The 19,068-nt window shown below is 51.4% G+C and overlaps 1 protein-coding gene across 3 annotated transcripts in view; it reads left to right on the top strand.

Moving 5' to 3' along the window:
• The first annotated feature begins 8,692 nt into the window (after positions 1-8,692).
• BCL7A (BAF chromatin remodeling complex subunit BCL7A) overlaps positions 8,693-19,068 on the top strand; it is a 30,749-nt gene continuing 20,373 nt past the window's right edge. For all 3 annotated transcript variants that reach the window (XM_052654527.1, XM_052654525.1, XM_052654526.1), the window contains exons 1-2: positions 8,693-8,892; positions 16,343-16,424. In XM_052654527.1, coding sequence (XP_052510487.1) covers positions 8,801-8,892; positions 16,343-16,424 — 174 coding nt within the window. In that variant the 5' untranslated portion in view covers positions 8,693-8,800. The remainder of the gene's footprint in view (positions 8,893-16,342; positions 16,425-19,068) is intronic.

Genomic DNA, 19,068 nt, shown 5'->3' with positions numbered 1-19,068 from the left:
ATGGTATGTTAATTATGTCTCAATAAAGCTATTATATAAAAAAAATCAACAGGCAACCCACTTGAAAAATGGGCAGAAGACCTGAATAGAAATTTTTCTAAAGAAGACATACAGATGGTCAACAGGCACATAAAAAGATGCTCGACATCACTGATTATCAGGGTAATGCAAATCAAAACCACAAAGAGCTATATCACCTCACACCTGTCAGAACCTAACAAATGTTGGTGCAGGTGGGGAGAAAAGGGAACCAATGTCTACATTGTACCCCTGAAACTTACATAATACTATAATAAATCAACTATACATCAGTAAAAAAAAAAAATCAATTGACTAGACCATCCGCCTACTAGATCAAGGTTAGGTCCCATGCCCAGGACCTAGAACTCCCAGGTAGAAGAGTGAAATGGCCCCCATCCCCCAGCTTCTGTAGTAGGGGGCAGCCTCCATCCCTAAAGGTTCACCAGAACTAGGAAAGGTTTTCAGAGGCAGCCAAAATGACGCACGTGTGGGAGCAAGGGAGAAGACATTTGGGCAGCCATCTGGATTCCTGACTTAAGAGCTCACCAAGCGCGTCGGTAGACGGATTCCAACTCTGCTCCGGGTCACTGGGTCATGACCAGATGTTCCGTGTCCAATCATTCATTGTTAGAAGAGCGACTGTGTTACACAATCTCACCTTTGAACACATCTGTCTTCTGAAGCACTTTATAGCTACTATCTCTCTGTTTGAATATGGCCTCAAGTGGCCTAACTTTTAGTCTGGCAGCTTGCCAATCTATTAGTATTTGAGCTGGGAACCATTTTTAGAGTGGTAGTTATAGGCAAGAAAAAGTAGGCATAGAAGCAATTTGGACTATTTGGTTTATTAAAAAATTTTTAAAATATTTATTTATTTATTCGGCTGCTCCGGGTCTTAGCTGTGGCATGCAGGATATTTAGTTGCAGCATGTAAATTCTTAGTTGTGGCATGTGGGATCTAGTTTCCTGACCAGTGGTCGAATCTAGGCCCCCTGTTGGAAGTGCAGAGTCTGAGCCACTGGACCATCAGGGAAGTGCCGCTGCCCCGCAAAGTTTTACTGGCCCAATCTCTGAAATTTATCATCAGGCCCACATTGTCGGGGAGACCTTCCCTGCAATGAACTGGGACCACATAGGGCTCCACCAATGGCGTGCTGGTGAATGTTTGCCAATCCTCTCTCGGTAGGGAGGGACAGGAGGGTCCCGAGAGCACTCACAGGGGGCTGACTTACAACTGTCCACATTCTGATGCCTATGGAGTGGGGAGCACAGTCCAGAGGCTCAGGAGAGAGGGGCTCTGGCTGGAACTCTGCAGACTGACTGTGGGATGGTAGTATCCTTTTCTGCACAAGGAGGGAGGCTTCCAACTCCGCAGCTCATCCGTTCTGTCTCTGTCTCTGAGGAAGGGGCTGTATTTCATCCTGTGGTTAGAGTGTTCCCTTCAAAGTTCCCCCCTTGGCTGGGCCTTGCTAATGATGTTCCCCAAACACCATAGCTCCTCTGTTTATGAAAACAGTACTCGGTTGCAAGTTGCTAGGCGAGGACCAAGTCTACCCAGAAACGCCAAGGCTGGGTCTGCATCTTCCTCACAGCCACATGTCTCCATCTGTGTTCTTATCCTTCCCCCACCCCAAACTCCCACCCCTTGGTGAATGAGCCTTCATCTCAGGGGGAGAAGTGAAGTAAGAGTTGAATTTACCAGTCCTAGGAAGAGTAGTTTGACTTCAGTCCCCAGCGTGGGGCATACTGATGCGAAGATCATAGAGGGTGGTATTTAACAAATACTTTTTGGTATTTGGGGAAGATCCCCTGGAGGAGGGCTACAGCAACTCACTCCAGTATTCTTGCCTGGAGAATCCCATGGACAGAGGAGCCTGGCAGGCTACAGTCCATAGGGTTGCAAAGAGTCGGACAAGACTGAGGTGACTTAGCATGCGTTTTGGTATCTAGCACTTACAATGTGCCAAGCTCTGTTCTAAATTCTTGACAAATACTGTTTGTTTGTTTTTTGGTATGTTTTCCAACTGAAGTGTAGTTGACTAACAGTGTCATGTTAGGTGTACACCCCACATGATTCAGTTATATGTGTGTATGGGTATATGTGTGTGTATATTCTTTTTCAGATTCTTTTTCCTTATAGATTATTACAAAATATTGAGTGTAGTTCTCTGTGCTATACAGTAGGTACTCATTGGTTATCTATTTTATATACATAGCAGTGTGTATATGTTGGGCTTCCCAGGTGACGCAGTGGTAAAGAATCCACTTGCCAGTTCTGCAGACTCACTGCGGGATGGTAGTATCCTTTTCTGCAGGTTCGATCCCTGGGTTAGGAAGATCCCATGTAGTAGGAGATGGCAACCCACCTCAATATTCTTGCCTGGAAAATTTCATAGACAGAGGAGCCTGGCAGGCTACAGTCCATGGGGTCACAAAGAGGCGGACACAAGTGAGCAGGCATGAACGCACGTGTATATGTTAATCATAAACTCCTAGTTTATCCCACCCTCCTTCCTTGACAAATACTGTTTTTAATTCACATAACTCTATGAGGCAAGTCTTATTTTCACCCCCATTTTACACATGAGGCACAGAAAGGTCAAAACACAAGTCACGGCTAAATAACTCACTTCTGGAACCTAACAGTCACTCTTTCAATGTGTCTGAAATAATCACAAACATTCAGTGAGAGCTTGACTTCCAGCCCTGAAACTTAGTTATTCAGACACACACTCAAGCTGAAAGCAACTAAAAATGCTAGAAAACATATTTTAAAAACATCCTAAAAGCCACCACATGCTGACAAGATAGTAAGGACTAGGCGAAACTCAAGGAAAAAAAGAATCCTGAAAACTAATCCAGCAAGAAGGCCACTTGAAGCCTGTAGATATTTGCCAAGCGTAGCATATTTGAACTTTAGTGTGAATGGTTTTTTGAGGCAAGAGATCAGAAATCGAAGTCCAGGATCCACATAGTGGGGAGATGAGACCTTGCCCACAATCATGCAGGCTTATTAGAAGGCCCTCAATAATGGGCTTCACCAGTGGTGTGTGGCAGATGTTTATCACCAGCTCTTGGCTTGCTGGGGAAGGGTCCTGATACATTATTTTGTTGTTCAGTCGTGTCTGACACTTTGCAACCCAATGGACTGCAGCATGCCAGGCCTCCCTGTCCTTCACTGTCTCCTGGAGTTCGCTCAAATCATGTCCATTGAGTCAGTGATGCCATCCAACCATCTCATCTTGTCTCCACCTTCTGCTCCTGCCCTCAATCTTTCCCAGCTTCAGAGTTTTTCCCAGTGAGTCGGCTCTTCACATCAGGTGAACCAAAGTATTGGAGCTTCAGCTTCAGCATCAGTCCTTCCAGTGTATATTCAGGGTTGATTTCCTTTAGGATGGACTGGTTTGATCTCCTTGCAGTCCAAGGGACTCTCAAGAATCTTCTTTAACACCACAGTTCAAAAGAATCAATTCTTTGGTGCTCAGCTTTCTTTATGGCCCAACTCTCATATCCATACATGACTACTGGAAAAACCATAGCTTTGACTAGATGGACCTTTGTTGGCAAAGTAATGTCTCTGCTTTTTAACATACTGTCTAGGTGGGTCATAACTTTTCTTCCAAGGAGCAAGCAGCTTTTAATTTCATGGCTGCAGTCACCATTTACAGTGATTTCGGAGCCCAAGAAAATAAAGTCTGTCACTGTTTCCATTCTTTCCCCATCTATTTGCCATGAAGAGATGGGACCAGATGCCATGATCTACGTTTTTTGAATGCTGAATTTTAAGCCAGCTTTTTCACCCTCCTCTTTCACTTTCATCAACAGGCTCTTCAGTTCCTCTTCGCTTTCTGCCATAAGGATGGTGTCATCTGCATATCTGAGGTTATTGATATTTCTCACAGCAGTCTTGATTCCAGCTTGTGCTTCATCCAGCCCAGCGTTTCTCATGATGTACTCTGCATATAAGTTAAATAAGCAGGGTGACAATATACAGCCTTGACGTACTCCTTTCCCAATTTGGAACCAGTCCATTGTTCCATGTCTGGTTCTGTTGCTTCTTGATCTGCATACAGATTTCTCAGGAGGCAGGTCAGATGGTCTGATATTCCAATCTCTTGAAGAATTTTCAACAAGTTTGTTGTGATCCACACAGTCAAAGGCTTTGGCATAGTCAATAAAGCAAAAGTAGATGTTTTTCTGGAACTCTCTCACTTTTTCGATGATCCAGAGGATGTTGGCAATTTGATCTCTGATTCCTCTGCCTTTTCTAACTCCAGCTTGAACATCTGGAAGTTCACAGTTCACTTACTGTTGAAGCCTAGCTTGGAGAATTTTCAGCATTACTTTGCTAGCGTGTGAGATGAATGCAGTTGTGTGGTAGTTTGAGAATTCTTTGGCATTGCCTTTCTTTGGGATTGGAATGAAAATTGACCTTTTCTGATCCTGTGGCCACTGCTGAGTTTTCCAAATTTGCTGGTATATTGAGCGCAGCACTTTCACAGCATCATCTTTTAGGATTTGAAATAGCTCAGCTGGAATTCCATCACCTCCACTAGCTTTGTTCATAGGGATGCTTCCTAAGGCCCACTTGACATTCCAGGATGTCTGGCTCCAGGTGAGTGATCACACCATCCTGATTGTCTGGGTCATTAAGATCTTTTTTGTATAGTTCTTCTGTGTATTCTTGCCACGTTAATATCTTCTGCTTCTGTTAGGTCCAGACCATTTCTGTCCTTTGAGCCCACTTTGCATGAAATGTTCCCTTGGTATCTCTAATTTTCTTGAAGAGATCTCTAGTCTTCCCCATTCTGTTGTTTTCCTCTATTTCTTTGCATTAATCACTGAGGAAGGCTTTCTTATCTCTCCTTGCTATTCTTTGGAACTCTGCATTCAGATGCTTATATCTTTCCTTTTCTCTTTGCCTTTCGCTTCTCTTCTTTTCACAGCTATTTGTGAGGCCTCCTCAGACAACCATTTTGCCTTTTTGCATTTCTTTTTCTTGGGGATAGTCTTGATCCCTGTCTCCTGTACAGTGTCACAAACCTCCGTCCATAGTTCTTCAGGCAGTCTGTCTATCAGATCTAATCCTGTGAATCTATTTCTCACTTCCATTGTATAATTGTAAGGGATTTGACTTAGGTCGTACCTGAATGGTCTAGTGGTTTTCCCTACGTTCTTCAATTTAAGTCTGAATTTGGCAATGAGGAGTTTATGATCTGAGCCACGATCAGCTCCCAGTCTTGTTCTGGCTGACTGTACAGAGCTTCTCCATCTTTGGTTGCAAAGAATATAATCAATCTGATTTTGGTGTTGACCATCTGGTAATGTCCATGTGTAGAGAATTCTCTTGTGTTGTTGGAAGAGGGTGTTTGCTATGACCAGTGCATTCTCTTGGCAAAACTCTCTTAGTCTTTGCCCTGCTTCATTCTGTACTCCAAGGCCAAATTTGTCTGTTACCTCAGGTATTTCTTGACTTCGTACTTTTGCATTTCAGTCCCCTATAATGAAAAGGACAGCTTTTTTGGGTGTTACTTCTAGAAGGTCTTGTAGGTCTTCATAGAACCATTCAACTTTTGCTTCTTCAGCACTACGGGCTGGGGTATAGACTTGGATTACTGTGATATTGAATGGTTTGCTTTGGAAATGAACAGAGATCATTCTGTCATTTTTGAGATTGCATCCAAGCACTGCATTTCGGACTCTTTTGTTGACTCTGATGCCATCATAGTTAACGCTGTCTATAGCACTTGCCAATTTCTGTAAACGTGATTTCAAACTATTGACATGAGGTCACTGAACACAGAGTTGGGATATGTAGGCCTGTCAGCACTGACCCCACCCTGGGTACAATAAGCAAATCAGTCTCATCACTTAGGCAACCTGTATTAGTATCACCTGGGGGTCCAGGGACCCACCAGCCCTGAATTTGGATGTCAAATATTTATTTGGCCACACGAGGTCTTAGTTGAGACACATGCAATCTTCAATCTTTGTTGCAGCATGGGGGATCTTTTTTGTTAGTTGCAGCATGCTAACTCTTACTTGCGGCATGTGGGATCTAGTTCCTTTGGAGGCTTAGCCACTGGACCACCAGGGAAGCCCCCTGACCTAGGACGTTGGTCATTGTGCACTAGCAGTGCCCTCAGGAGCCTGGCAGAAACAAATATAACGTATCTGGAGACAAAGGTAGCTTCATTCTAGGCCTCCAATTATCCCTATAAATAAATTTGGAAATACAGGGTCCAGCAAGGTCAAAGAAAATCAGGCAGATCACAAGGAAATAGGACACCATGAGTAAGAACTAGCAGAAACAGACTCTCAGAAACTTCAAATATCAATGGTCAGACACAGACTATTAAACAACTGTGCTTTGTTGAAAGGAAGAAGTGTAAAAATATCGGCAGGAGACAGGAAACTATAAAAAGTGCCACACTAGATTTATAAAGAACATTTGTAGAGAGCTTTGTAGTTTAGTCGGAGATGAAAAACATACATGCCTTCAGGGGCCATGTGGTAACATAAATGAGTACAGTGACTAGGTGACACATGGGTGACCTGGGAGCTGTACCCAAAAGGTACAGGGCTCCTCAGCTCCAGCTGATTGTTGCCATGTGGACAGGGTGCCCAGTTTGCAGATCTGACATGTCTATAGAAGCTGGATATTTGGATTTCTTTTTATTGTGGTCAAATACACATAACATAAAATGGACCACTGTGGAACCTCCTTGGCAGTCCAGTGGTTATGACTCAGTGCTTTCACTGCCAGGGGCCTAGGTTTGATCCTTGGTTGGGGAATTAAGATTCTGCTAGCTGAGTGGCACAGAAAAAAAAAACCTCACCAAACACTGTAACAATTTAAAGGTATACAATTCAGTGGCATAAAGCCATTCAGTCACCATTATCTTCTTTCAGAACCTTTTTTCATCAGCCCTCCATCCCCAGAAAGGAAACTCCATACGCATTTGAAGTCACTTCCCATTCCCCACTCCCCACAGTCCCTGGCAACCACAGATCTGGTTTCTGTCTCTATGGATTTGCCAAGCTTAGATAACTCATGTAAGTGGAATCATACAATATCTGTCCTTTTGTAACTGGCTTCTTTCACTTAGGATGTTTTCAAAGCTCATCCACGCTGTGGCATGTACCAGTACTTTATTCCTTTTTAATGACTGAATAATATCCCACTGTATTAAATATGCACATTTGTCCATTCAGTATTTGGATTTTAAAATATATCTTCTACTTTGGACTCAAATGTATGTATTTAAATGTTATGTGTAACTTTAAGGATGTATCTGCGGGCCAGGTAAGTCAGAGCACCAGTGATGTGGACCTGTGTTTTATGACCTGCTGTGACAGGCTTTCCCATGTAGTCCTCACGTTAGGAACGTGGGGTTCAGGATGGTAAAAGGACATGCCTAGGAAAAGGCCTTCAGTGGAGCTTCCACTCCATAGCGCCAGAAAATTTTCTCCCCCACACCAAAGCCTTGGGGCAAAGGGCCTGGTTTAAGAATGAGTGGTAGTCACACATCCAGCTCACAGCTTGTTGGGCTAGTTGATCTCCAAGGCACTGGGTTTACTGACAGGGGTCATTCTCTTTCCAGAACATCCATCTGGGCGTGAATCCGCTCTGTTCAATACCAGTTTAGCTGCAGCTGAACACAAGGATGGCTTATCCTGGTAATTGTAGATTGGTGCAGAGCTGTCTTGAGGCACCGCGGGGAAGACACCATCCCAGAAGTCCTCCTCGTAGCCGGCCAGTCTACTTTACCTGCCAGGGTCATTTGTGCGGTAGCAGCAGCTGGGCTGAGCCTGGAACTTACATCAGGTGTGGCTTAAGCTCAAATCTGGTTTAGGACAGAAGCGGGTATGGGCCCGCTTCCCTTATTTATGGTGAGGGCAACTTATCACTAGAGGCAATGTCTAAAAGCCCCTCTTGAAATGCTGATAAATAATCATCGAGCTTTTCCTGCGCCGAAAGCTATTTAAGAAGCAAGGTCGAATGTTTCTCGTAGTCACCCCAAGCTCCTTTCCTCCTACCCTAGTTTTCCAAAAGGACGAAAGACAGGGAAGCGACGTCCTAGCTCGCGTATTTAAACCCGGCATAAGGCCAGCAGAGGTCCGCGTTTCTCAACTCTTTCCAAGAGCACCTCGCGTCCCGAATCGGCGCCTTCAACTCTGAGAAGTCGGGAGCCCCACAGGAAACTTGCATTACTGCAGCCGCTGCCACACACCGGGGGCCGCGGACGGGCGGCCGCGCCCGCTCCCCAGGAATGCGTCCCCTCCACGGCCGGCCGGCCGGCCAGCCGGCCCGCTCTCCACGGGGAACCCCTCGGCACCTGCGGCCTCCGAGTAAGTGTCCGCGCGCACCTCCGCCCGCCAGCCCGCCTCCCCTACGACCCCGCGTGCCTGGAGCCGGGGGTAGCCAGGAGCCCTCGCCACCTCCCCCGGGGAGCGGGGGTCGCGGGCGCCTCCCCCGGGTGGGCGGAGAGGCTGCCGGCGCTGCTCCGCGGCGGCGGCGCCCGGAGGCCGCACTGGCGGCGGCCGCGGCGGCGCTGCTCCCCCTGCTTGGTGCAGCTGCCGCCCGGCGCTTGCGCACTGGGCCCTGGGCGCGCGGCGGCACCAGGCTTTGTGTGTGTGTGTATGTGTGCGAGTGTGTGTGTGTGTGTGTCCGTGTGTGAGTGAGTGAGCGGGCGGGCGGGCGCGAGTGTGGCCGCCGCGGAGCGCGAGCAGGACCCGGCGGGCGCGCTCCCCCAGCCTCTCTCTCCCCGCCAGAACCATGTCGGGCAGGTCGGTTCGAGCCGAGACCAGGAGCCGGGCCAAAGATGATATCAAGAGGGTCATGGCGGCTATCGAGAAAGTGCGCAAATGGTAAGCGGAGGCGCCGGCTCGTTCGCTCGCCGGCTCGGCGCCGCGGCCGCCCCGAACCCCGAAACCAGATACAAAAAGCCGGCGGGGCGCAGCGCCCCGGGCCGTCCGCGGGCCCGGGAGTTGGAGAGGGCGGGCGGCGCGCGAGCCGGGTCACCTGCGCGCGGCGGGGGCCGCGGCCGCTGCCCAGGTGCGCTCGCGCCTGTCGCCCACCTGGCGCGGCGGCGGCAGCCTGGAGGCGACAGGCGCCCCGGGCCGGGCGGTGGAGCAGCGGGCAGTCCCCGGCGCGGCGCTTGGCTCCCGGGAGGGGGGCTCGGGGCCGGCCCCAGAAGCCATTTCGTTTTGTGCAAGTCACATGAAAGCGGCTTCCCGCGCGCCGGGGCCGCGATGCCGGCGGCGGAGGGGAGAGCGCGAGCTCCATTGTGCAAGCACCGAGCGGGCCGCCGCCGTCTCCGTCTCCTCCCCGCGCGCCCCGGGCGGCGCAGCGCCGGCCCCCGCGCCCTTGCCCGCGCCGGGCCTCCCTCTCTCCCTCCCTCCCCGGCTGGCTCGCTCGCTCGCTCCCCGCCTCCCAGGCTCGGCGCCCTCGAGTCTGCGGAGTTTGTAGAGCGCGAGCCGTTTAAATTTAGCGCTTTGGGCTGCCTGGAGCGAGGGCTCTTGGCGACGAAGAAAGATGGGGGCGAGCGCGAGGAGGAAACGCTGGCTGCGGCCGCGGGGCCCGGGGCTCCCGGAGCCCCCCACCCCCCTTCCCGCCCAGCTCTGCCGGGACCCGGGCTCGGGGGCTCGGGCGAGCGAACGTTTGGGGCCAGACCCCGGTCCTGGGCCGCGTGTGCTGCTCCAAACCCGGTGGTTCGTGTTTGTTTTGCGGAGAGAGCTGTTGTTTTTGTTCTCTGCGCGGGGGGCGAGGGGGACTCGAGTGTCGGGCCGTGCGGGTTTCTCCGGCTCACGTTAGATTCCGTCCGGCGTGGCCTGGTTGTAATTAATACGACTGAACGTTTCCCCGGCCTCGTCCGGGTCTGTCTCGGAATCGGCCCGAGGGCCAGGCCCGAGACGCCAGCCGATCGTCAGGTTGGGGCAGACTTGTTGAAAACTCCCGGCTCCCGGATTTCAACTTTATTATTTTTTTCCCACGGCCTCACCAGGGTCAGGGAGGGAGAAGAGCCGCCGCGACGTTCGAGTGTCAGTGCCCGCGGGCTCATTCTGACCCTTTATTTAAAGCCTGAAAACCCGGCAAGGCCCCGTGGCGGGCTCTGTTTATGTTTAGGGGTGTCATTTCTCAAGTAACGCCTGGGTCTCTCAAAACCACTGGGGGCGAGCCTCCAGTCTAGCCGTGTCACAAGTTAACTGTCCTTTCTGAGTCAAACCCAACAAAAAAGGCAAGAGGAAAATCAATAAAGTCCACGTGCTCCCGGGCCTCCTATGGAAAGGGCTGTCTGCAGATGGCCGGATGCCCAGCCGAGGGCTGGGTTTGGCTCCAATGGGACAAAGAATTTTCAGAACCGTGAGAAGGGGAGGCCTTCCAAAGTTGAGATCCAAGTCTTCCCTGCCGTGGGAGCTCCCCTGACGCGCAGGGCGCCGAGTGCCGGGACTGGAGCCATTTAAAAATGGCAGAAACAGCTGCAGGCCAAAACACACACAGGAAAACAAGCCCACCACCCCCTCTCCAGCGGGATTCTCAGAGGCAAGCTGGAGTTGTCCCCTGCCTGAGCGCCTAGGCAAAGAAAGAGCTGTTGTCTGGGCCTGAGTTCCTTCTGTTACCAGCCTAGAGGTGAGAAAGGGGTGGGGGCACGCTGCCTTTCTGTGCTTTGGGAGGCCTGGTGGGGCCTTCTGCCCCAGGTTCCCAGCCTGGCAGAGGCTCCTGCACCCTGACAGCTGCTCCTGGAGGGCCCACCCGCCAGCTGCTCTGCTGGGAGGGCAGATGGAGCTGTGGGCTTTTCCACCCTGGGGGCCCCAGAGCAGCCAGCCTGGAAGCCTTCAGTGCTGCTGAGCAGGCTCTGGTTTGGGGAGGAGGGGAGGAGAACATGTCTCCCTCCCTTTTTGTGTTTTGGGAAACTAGGAGTCAAGTACATTAAAGACCTCAGACTTTGGGATCTTATGACTGGACTTCCAGTTCACTTCCTTGCTGTGACTTTGGGCTAACCACATAACTTCTCTAACCATAACAGCAAAGGGTCCCTGTGTGCCTTCTCCCCTCCTGGAATAATACCATGTCTCCAAAAGCACTTAATCCTTCACACGGGGAGGGGTGTGTGTGTGTGAATCTCTCAGCCATCTCCGACTCTTTGCGACCCCATGGACTATAGCCTTCCAGGCTCCTCTGTCCATGGAATTCTCCAGGCAAGAATACTGGAGTGGGGAGCCATTTCCCTGGTCATTAAATGCTGCCTTTATTGTCAAGTAGAAGCTTGGTTTTGCTGATTTTTTTTCCCCCTCCCGCCCGTTCTAAGCAAAAGGGACTTTACCAATTTCATAGGTTTCCCCAGCACCAAGAAGCCAAATCCTACCCTCACTCTGCCTTTAGAATGTGTCTTCCAGTCAGCCCTTGTGGTTTGGGGTTGTTTATTAACTCTGTGGCCACCAACCGTGTCTGGGACGTCCTACTGGCTGGGACACTGGGTTGCCAGATTTAGCAAATAAAATTACAGACACCCAGTTAAATTTGAATTTCAGATAAACAACAAAATAATATTTTTAAGTAGTTTTTTTTTTTTTTTTTTTTTAGTGTAAGTGTGTCCCATGCACTGTTTGGGACATACTTATACTAAAAAATATTATTCATTGTTTATCTGAAATTAACTCAACATCCCGTTTCTCTCTTTTTTTTTTAAAAAATTCAGAATGGAGGTGCCTAGCATACCACACCCTGTAAGCCTAGGGTGGTGTTTCTCCTCAGTTCCAGTGACCCCTAAAAATCCCCCTTCTGCCAAGCCCTACCCTTCCCCTCCTCTGGAAAAAGCCCTGTGCTGCCCTGTACATAGCTACCGGCTATTTCTCCTCTCCTTTCTGTCTGATACCCCAGCGAGGCCAGCTGGTGGAGTGCAAGGCAGCCAGATCATGGCTGAAGGAAGAGCAAAATGGTGGGCTCGTTTGGGGGGAAACTGGGGCAGGGTTAGGAGGCCCGGTGTGGTGGAGAAGAGAGGGAAGTGGGAGTCACTGGGCAAGTGGTAAAACACTTGAGCCTTGAAGTAGGCTTAGGCCCAGGGACCCCCTGGGACCGCAGTCTGAAGGGCCCCTCAGTGACTCGTGGAGCTGCAGAGAGGCTTGTTCCCTGAAACCTCCCACAGTCCCTGGGGGAGGAGGGTTTGACTGTGCCTAGACCCTCGCCTCAGTACCTGCAGGGGCACCTCCTGCCAGGCACAGGGCAGGTCAAGCGGGCGTGGGCCTAGTTAGGATGAAGCCAGCCATAGCCAGACCTTCTCTGGCATCAAGGACTAGCCCTGGGAAGTGGAGAGGAAGTGACGGCTTCAGAGCGGTCTTTGCGGGGGTCAGGTCTCCCTGGCTGGCCAGCATTCGGAGCTGACCCTGAGGCAACATTAGGAATTGGCCTTGGCCTGGAGGATCTATGGAGAAGGGTGCTCGTAGTTAACACAGGAGCTTGTGCTGGGGTAGGGCGTTTGGGGCTCTCTTCCTCCAGCTGACTTCCTTTGTTCAGGAACCCAGCCTGGTGGGGAAGAGACAGGCACTTCAGCCTGGCTGGTTACAGGAGGGCTGTGGGCGTGGCCATCAAGGCCAGGTCGGGCTGCAGCCTGGAGGTTGTGAATCCAGACCTGTGCCTAGAGGTGGTGAGACTCAGGGGTCTGAGAGACCCAACGGCCCCATCTTGAGAGAGGCACTGCTCCTTGGGGCGTGCGGGTCCCTGATGGCCATATTGTGTTTTTAAGAATGGCCAGCAATCTGGATTTGAATGTGGGGTTTGACTTGTTTGTTGGTTTTATTTTTCCAAGTCTGCCAATGGATTCCAATTTTTTAAAGTACCATGTATATAGGCCAGACAAAATGTGCCTCTTGGCCGCTTGTCTGCCACCACAAATGTAAGGTGATAAGTACAACTTAATACACTCCTTGGGGGTTGAGGGGGCTGCGAGTTCTAGGGTGATGGCTTTGGAAGTGGTGGTAGGAACGCTTCGCTGCTCCTCTAGGTCTGTGTGTCGTTTCCTAAGGCACTGCCGAGCCGCTGGCTTGATGACACACCCAACACTCCCTGGACGTGTCTACAAAGTACTGGGTTCTCACTCAACATCTTGCCCCTGAACTCCAGGGCCTGTCTCTCCCTGGGTGGCTGCTGGCTGGACTGCAGACTATGATCAGAATCTCAGTGCTCTTCCCTCTGACCCCTGGCCCCTCAGTGCCTACACCTAGAAATGGAACTAAAGAACAGTTTCTAATGCCTGGAGCGAGTTGGGAACTGGGGCCACCCAGCTGTGTTCCGCTCAGAACCTGTGGGGTCCATAACCTCCCTGCACCTGCAGCTTGCCACGTTCATCTCGGCTCACGTGTGGCCTGCGAAGCCCAGGTCTGGCACCCTTTATACCTTGAGAGGTGTCCTGTGTATTGCAAGTCAGTTACTTTTTTTTCTGTTTTAAACACAATCAAGCCTTGGATCTGCTGACCTACTGGGGCCTGGGCAGAGGAAACCAGCTTGTGAGGAGTGAGTGCCTGTGGCTCTTTGGGTGGGATTGGAGCCGTTTGTGCCTCTTTTTCCAGCTTCTGTGGCTGATGAGCTCTGCGGAGTCATTTCTTAGTTTTTTTCACGGGAGACAGAATACCAGGGGTACAGCCCACGTCCAGCCGCGGTTCTGCTGTTGCACTAGCTGCGTGACCATGAACTAGTGGTATAACTTCTCTGGGCCTCCCGTTTCCTCCTCTGTGAAGCAGGATGACAATAGTTCCCCTCTCATAGGCCTGTGTAAATAAAGCATTTGGCATGAAGTAAGCCCTCAGCACACAATGGCTATTGTGATGGCTGCTTTGTCTCCGAGGTTGTTTCTTGGAATGTCTCTGTCCCTTCCAGGCACCTTCTAATTATTCAGAATGGAGATGGGCACAGACTGGGGTTGTGGGTCATCCATCCTGCCTCCAGGAGGTAGGGGATAGGTGGATAGTGACTTAGGTACCTGCCTTTATTTAATTCTCTCAAGGCTAAAAGGGGCAGGGATGGGGGCAGGGGAGCTAGTCCAGAAAGCAGCGTGGCAGGGAGGTGTGAACACTGGTGAGAACGACTCCAGCTCCCCCTACCTCAGTTTCTTTATCAAACAGGAAAGGTGACTGTTTACTGTCACCAGAGATTATGGGGAAATTAAAGCAAGTGCGTATAGTGCTTATCACACAGAAGGCACTAGAAACGGTCACAGTAGAATTATTGTTGCTGTCGTTTAGTCGCCCAGTTGTGTCTGACTCTGCGACCTCATGGACTGCAGCAAGCCAGGCCTCCCCGTCCCTCACCGTCTCCCAAAGTTTGCCCAAGTTCACGTCCATTGCATCGATGAGGTCATCCAGCCATCTCATCCTTTGACGCCCTCTTCTCCCTCTGCCCTCAGTCTTTCCCAGCATCAGGGCCATTTCCAGTGAGTCGGCTGTTTGCATCAGATGACCAAACCGAAATACTGGAGCTTCAGCTTCAGAATCAGTCCTTCCAATGAGTATTCAGAGTTGATCTCCCCTAAGATTGACTGGTGTGATCTCCTTGCAGTCCAAGGGACTTTCAGAAGTCTTCTGCATAGCAGAGTGTATGTTGAGAAAAGCCAGGCCCCAGGCAGTCCACTGGTTAGGACTCAGTGCTTCCACTGCAGGGGGTTATGGTTTGATTCCTGGTTGGGGAACTAAAAAAAAAAAGCCAGGCCTTAGCTTCTTCCAGCAGAGGACTTTGGGAACCATGTGGGCACAGTTTGGGGCGTGGAAGTGTCTATGGTTTTGGTTAGCTGGGCCCCCAGAAGTCCCAATGGTGGGTTGGTGCCAGCTGGTGGGAATGTGTCCCTTTAGGTCGTGAGGTTTGCTTTCCCATGAAGGGGAGGACCCAAGGCCGAGGTCTTGGCGGAGAGGCTGGACAAGGTGCCTGCAGCCGCTCGTAATTCTCAGCTCTGGTGCACCCGCTGAGGTCTCCTGGCTGCCACGCTACCTGCAGCAGGTGTGTGTCTGGCCCCGACATCATCTCATGGGGCCCTTGAGTCAGCTGGTTTCCTTAGCGTGACCTCCCACGTCTCTGAGACGGCAGAGTCCGGTGCTGGGAGTGTGGACTCCAGAGCCCCAGCGACCTGGTTGGAATCCCAGCCTTTCTTCTGGGGGAACCTTCCCTGAGCCCCTGTTTCCTCAGGCACATGGTCTCTGGTTGTCACACCAGTACTAGGGGCAGGAAGCTACAGGACCTGTCTTACAGGCTGCGAGAGGTCAGGACCGAACTTGGGAGGCTGGGGTGATGACTAGAGGAGGAAGATGATGCTTGGAGCAGAGAGGTGGGAGGAGAGAGTGGTCATTATCAGCGTTACCTTTGGTGAAAACTAGTCACCTGCTTTCCTTCCCACGGCTTGTGGTTTACTTCTCGCAGTCAGCTTGCCTTTGACAGCCGTGCCCCAGGCGTTAAGGATGCAGCTGAGGGTGGGTCAGGGGCAGCGGTGTAGATGTTCCTGAACTCAAGCCCGTCTCTGAGTGTAGGGTCTTGGAGCAACCTCCCACCTGGCTGCTGCCCTCCGCCCGGCCTGTGCTTCCCGTCGCCACCCCTGATTATCAGCGTCTGGGGGCCGAGGCCACTGAGCATCCAGGTTTGCCCCCGTGCTCTGTTCCCCTTGGCTGATCTAACTGGCACTTGCCCGGAAGAGCCTGGGATGGTTACTCATGCTGTCTGCTCCTGCCTTCCTTCCCAGCACCTCAGAGGACTTGCCAAGAGGGTGGGGCGAGCCCCTGGATGCCCTTGGTGAAGACCCTCCCACCCCTACCCTACCCCCACTGGAGGAAATGCCCTGTTGGTCTGACGGTCTCTCTGCTGCCCAGAGGGCTCGGGTGGCCCAGTTCCCTGGTTCCATGGGGGTGAAAGCTGGAGGAACCTGGGGCCCGATTCCCTTCATCCAGAGGAATCATCCCAGTGGCAGTGACCTGTCCCCACTCCCATCTTACCAAGCACTTCTACCCAAATACAAGAAAGCTGTCCACATGCTTTGTCTCCCGTAATTCTTGTGGCCACCTGGAGAGGTTGACAACCCCATGTGGTCCAAAAGATGGGGAAACTGAGGCTCTGGTGAAGTGATTTGCCCTGGGCGGCAGGGGGCGGGGTGGGGAGATCCCAGCCAGTGCTGGGATTCAAACCCGTGTCTGTGTGATCCAGAGACGTTCTCTCAGCCCCACCTGGGGCAGTCGCTGTGTCACAGCTGCTCCAAGGGCGAGTGGCCCACGCTGCCCCCCACCAGCGTGAGCAGGGGTCCACCCCAGAAGCCCCTGGTAACAGGTTCTTCCTTGTCCTCTGCAGGGAGAAGAAGTGGGTAACTGTGGGCGACACATCCCTGCGAATCTACAAGTGGGTCCCCGTGACGGAGCCAAAGGTTGACGATGTGAGTATGGGGGCTGGTCCCCTGGAGTGGGGCTGCCCATCCACGCTTCCCACTATGGTGACAGGGGACTGGCTATCCACTGCCACCCTCCATGTGGGGACCCGGGGGCAGAGCACTTGGAAAGCAGAAGGATCCAGCTTGGGGCTGGAGAGGCTGCTCGATCTACCCCTCACCCAATAGTCTACCCTTCCCCCATAGTCCAGCCCTAGTTTGATGACACCACCCTTATGGCAGAAAGTGAAGAGGAGCTAAAAAGCCTGTTGATGAAAGTGAAAGAGGAGAGTGAAAAAGTTGGCTTAAAGCTCAACATTCAGAAAACGAAGATCATGGCATCTGGTCCCATCACTTCATGGGAAATAGATGGGGAAACAGTGAAACAGTGTCAGACTTTATTTTTTGGGCTCCAGAATCACTGCAGATGGTGACTGCAGCCATGAAATAAAAAGACGCTTACTCCTTGGAAGAAAAGTTATGACCAACCTAGATAGCGTATTGAAAAGCAGAGACATAACTTTGCCAACAAAGGTCCATCTAGTCAAGGCTATGGTTTTTCCTGTGGTCATGTATGGATGTGAGAGTTGGACTGTGAAGAAAGCTGAGCACTGAAGAATTGATGCTTTTGAACTGTGGTGTTGGAGAAGACTCTTGAGAGTCCCTTGGACTGCAAGGAGATCCAACCAGTCCATTCTAAAGGAGATCAACCCTGGGATTTCTTTGGAAGGAATGATGATAAAGCTGAAACTCCAGTACTTTGGCCACCTCATGTGAAGAGTTGACTTATTGGAAAAGACTCTGATGCTGGGAGGGATTGGGGGCAGGAGGAGAAGGGGACGACAGAGGATGAAATGGCTGGATGGCTTCACTGACTCGATGGACGTGAGTCTGAGTGAACTCCAGGAGTTGGTGATGGACAGGGAGGCCTGGTGTGCTGCGATTCATGGGGTCGCAAAGAGTCAGACACGACTGAGCGACTGAACTGACTGAACTAAGGCGGGGAGTGTCCCCTGCAAGTCGCCTCTTCCGACAAGAGCCCCACGATTTGCTCCACACTTTAGTGCCAAAGTGTCCCCTCTCTTAGACTGAGCACCATGGTTTTGGGGTGGGCATGGTGGTACCTGCAGACAGGCAGGCCCTCTGCCATCATTGTAGGGCCATTCCTGGCCCCTGACCATCTGTCAGACATTACTTTGTGGAGTTGAGCTCTGTATCCACCCTGTACAAGGGAAGACATGAGCTCAGAGAGGCAAAGCCATTTCCCCAGAGTCACACAGCAACTGTCAGATCTGTCTGACTTCAAAGCACATATTCTCTCTCTACTCTTGGAGAGCCTTCTGGGGGTTGGAGCTGCTGGTGAAGAGTGACCCCAGAGAGTGGCACAGAGAAGCCTGGGCTGTTGTTAAGGGGAGGGTTCCAGGTGGAGCAGTGACTATGACCACTAGGGGGAGCCCTGGTGTCTGTGCCTAATCTTCAGTTCAGTCCGATTGCTCAGTTGTGTCCGACTCTTGGCGACCCCATGGACTGCAGCATGCCAGGCTTCCCTGTCCATCACCAACTCCCAAAGCCTACTCAAATTCATGTCCATCTTGTCAGTGATGCCATCCAACCATCTCATCCTCTGTCATCCCCTTTTCCCACCTTCATTCTTTCCCAGCATCAGGGTCTTTTCCAATGAGTCGGTTCTTTGCATCAGGTGGCCAAAGTATTATAGTTTCAGCTTCAGTACCAGTCCTTCCAATGAATATTCAGGACTGATTTCCTTTAGGGTTGACTGCTTGGATCTCCGTGCAGTCCAAGGGACTCTCAAGAATCTTCTCCAACACTGCAGTTCGAAAGCATCAATTCTTTGGCGCTCAGCTTTCTTTATGGTCCAGCTCTCACATCCATACATGACTGCTGGAAAAACCATAGCTCTGACTAGATAGACCTTTGTTGCCAAAATAATGTCTCTGCTTTTTAATATGCTGTCCTAATCTTAGGGATTGATGGCTGGCAGCTGCCCCATGTCACAGATAGTTTTGCAGCTCTGTGGCTCCCAGGCTAGTTACCCTCAAAGACCCCCAGGTCAGCTACTATCATTTCCAGTCAAAATCCAAAATGGTTCCACCAACAAGCCTCCCCGTGAGCTGTTCTTCTGCCTGGAGTGCCATGCCTACTCGTGCAAGGGTGGTTCACACTGACCTACGTGCTTCCAGTCGTGATACTATGCATGATTGGTAGGTTACTAGGGGCCATAAGGAGGGGCAGGGAATTCCCTGGCAGTCCAGTGGTTAGGACTCAGTGCTTCCGCTACCGAGGACACAGGTTCAATCCTTTGGTTGGGACACTAAGATCCCACATGCCACGTGGCTTGGCCAAAGAAAAAAAAAAAAACAGGCAGGGCAAAGCCTCCCTCCGCCATTTCCAGTGACCTACCCCACAAGTCTGGGGTCTCCAGGCAGGGCTGAGGCGCCGTTCTTGACCCTTTGATCACGTGTTAGCCCCTAGGTGAGTCGACACTGGGCTGAGATGGCGGTGGCGTGTCGTCCCCTCTGGTCCTGGCCTGGTTCATGGAGCCACCAGGGCTGCTTTACCCCAGAGGCACCAACACAGACCATCATGGCCTTTGGTGTGGGCCATTCCGGAGGGAGAGCAGAGTGCGGCCAGC

Source organism: Budorcas taxicolor, chromosome 17 (assembly GCF_023091745.1).
Source record: "Budorcas taxicolor isolate Tak-1 chromosome 17, Takin1.1, whole genome shotgun sequence".
Lineage (NCBI taxonomy): Eukaryota > Metazoa > Chordata > Mammalia > Artiodactyla > Bovidae > Budorcas > Budorcas taxicolor.
The sequence above is the reverse complement of the archived record's forward strand: the minus strand, read 5'-3'. Positions and strand labels throughout refer to the sequence as shown.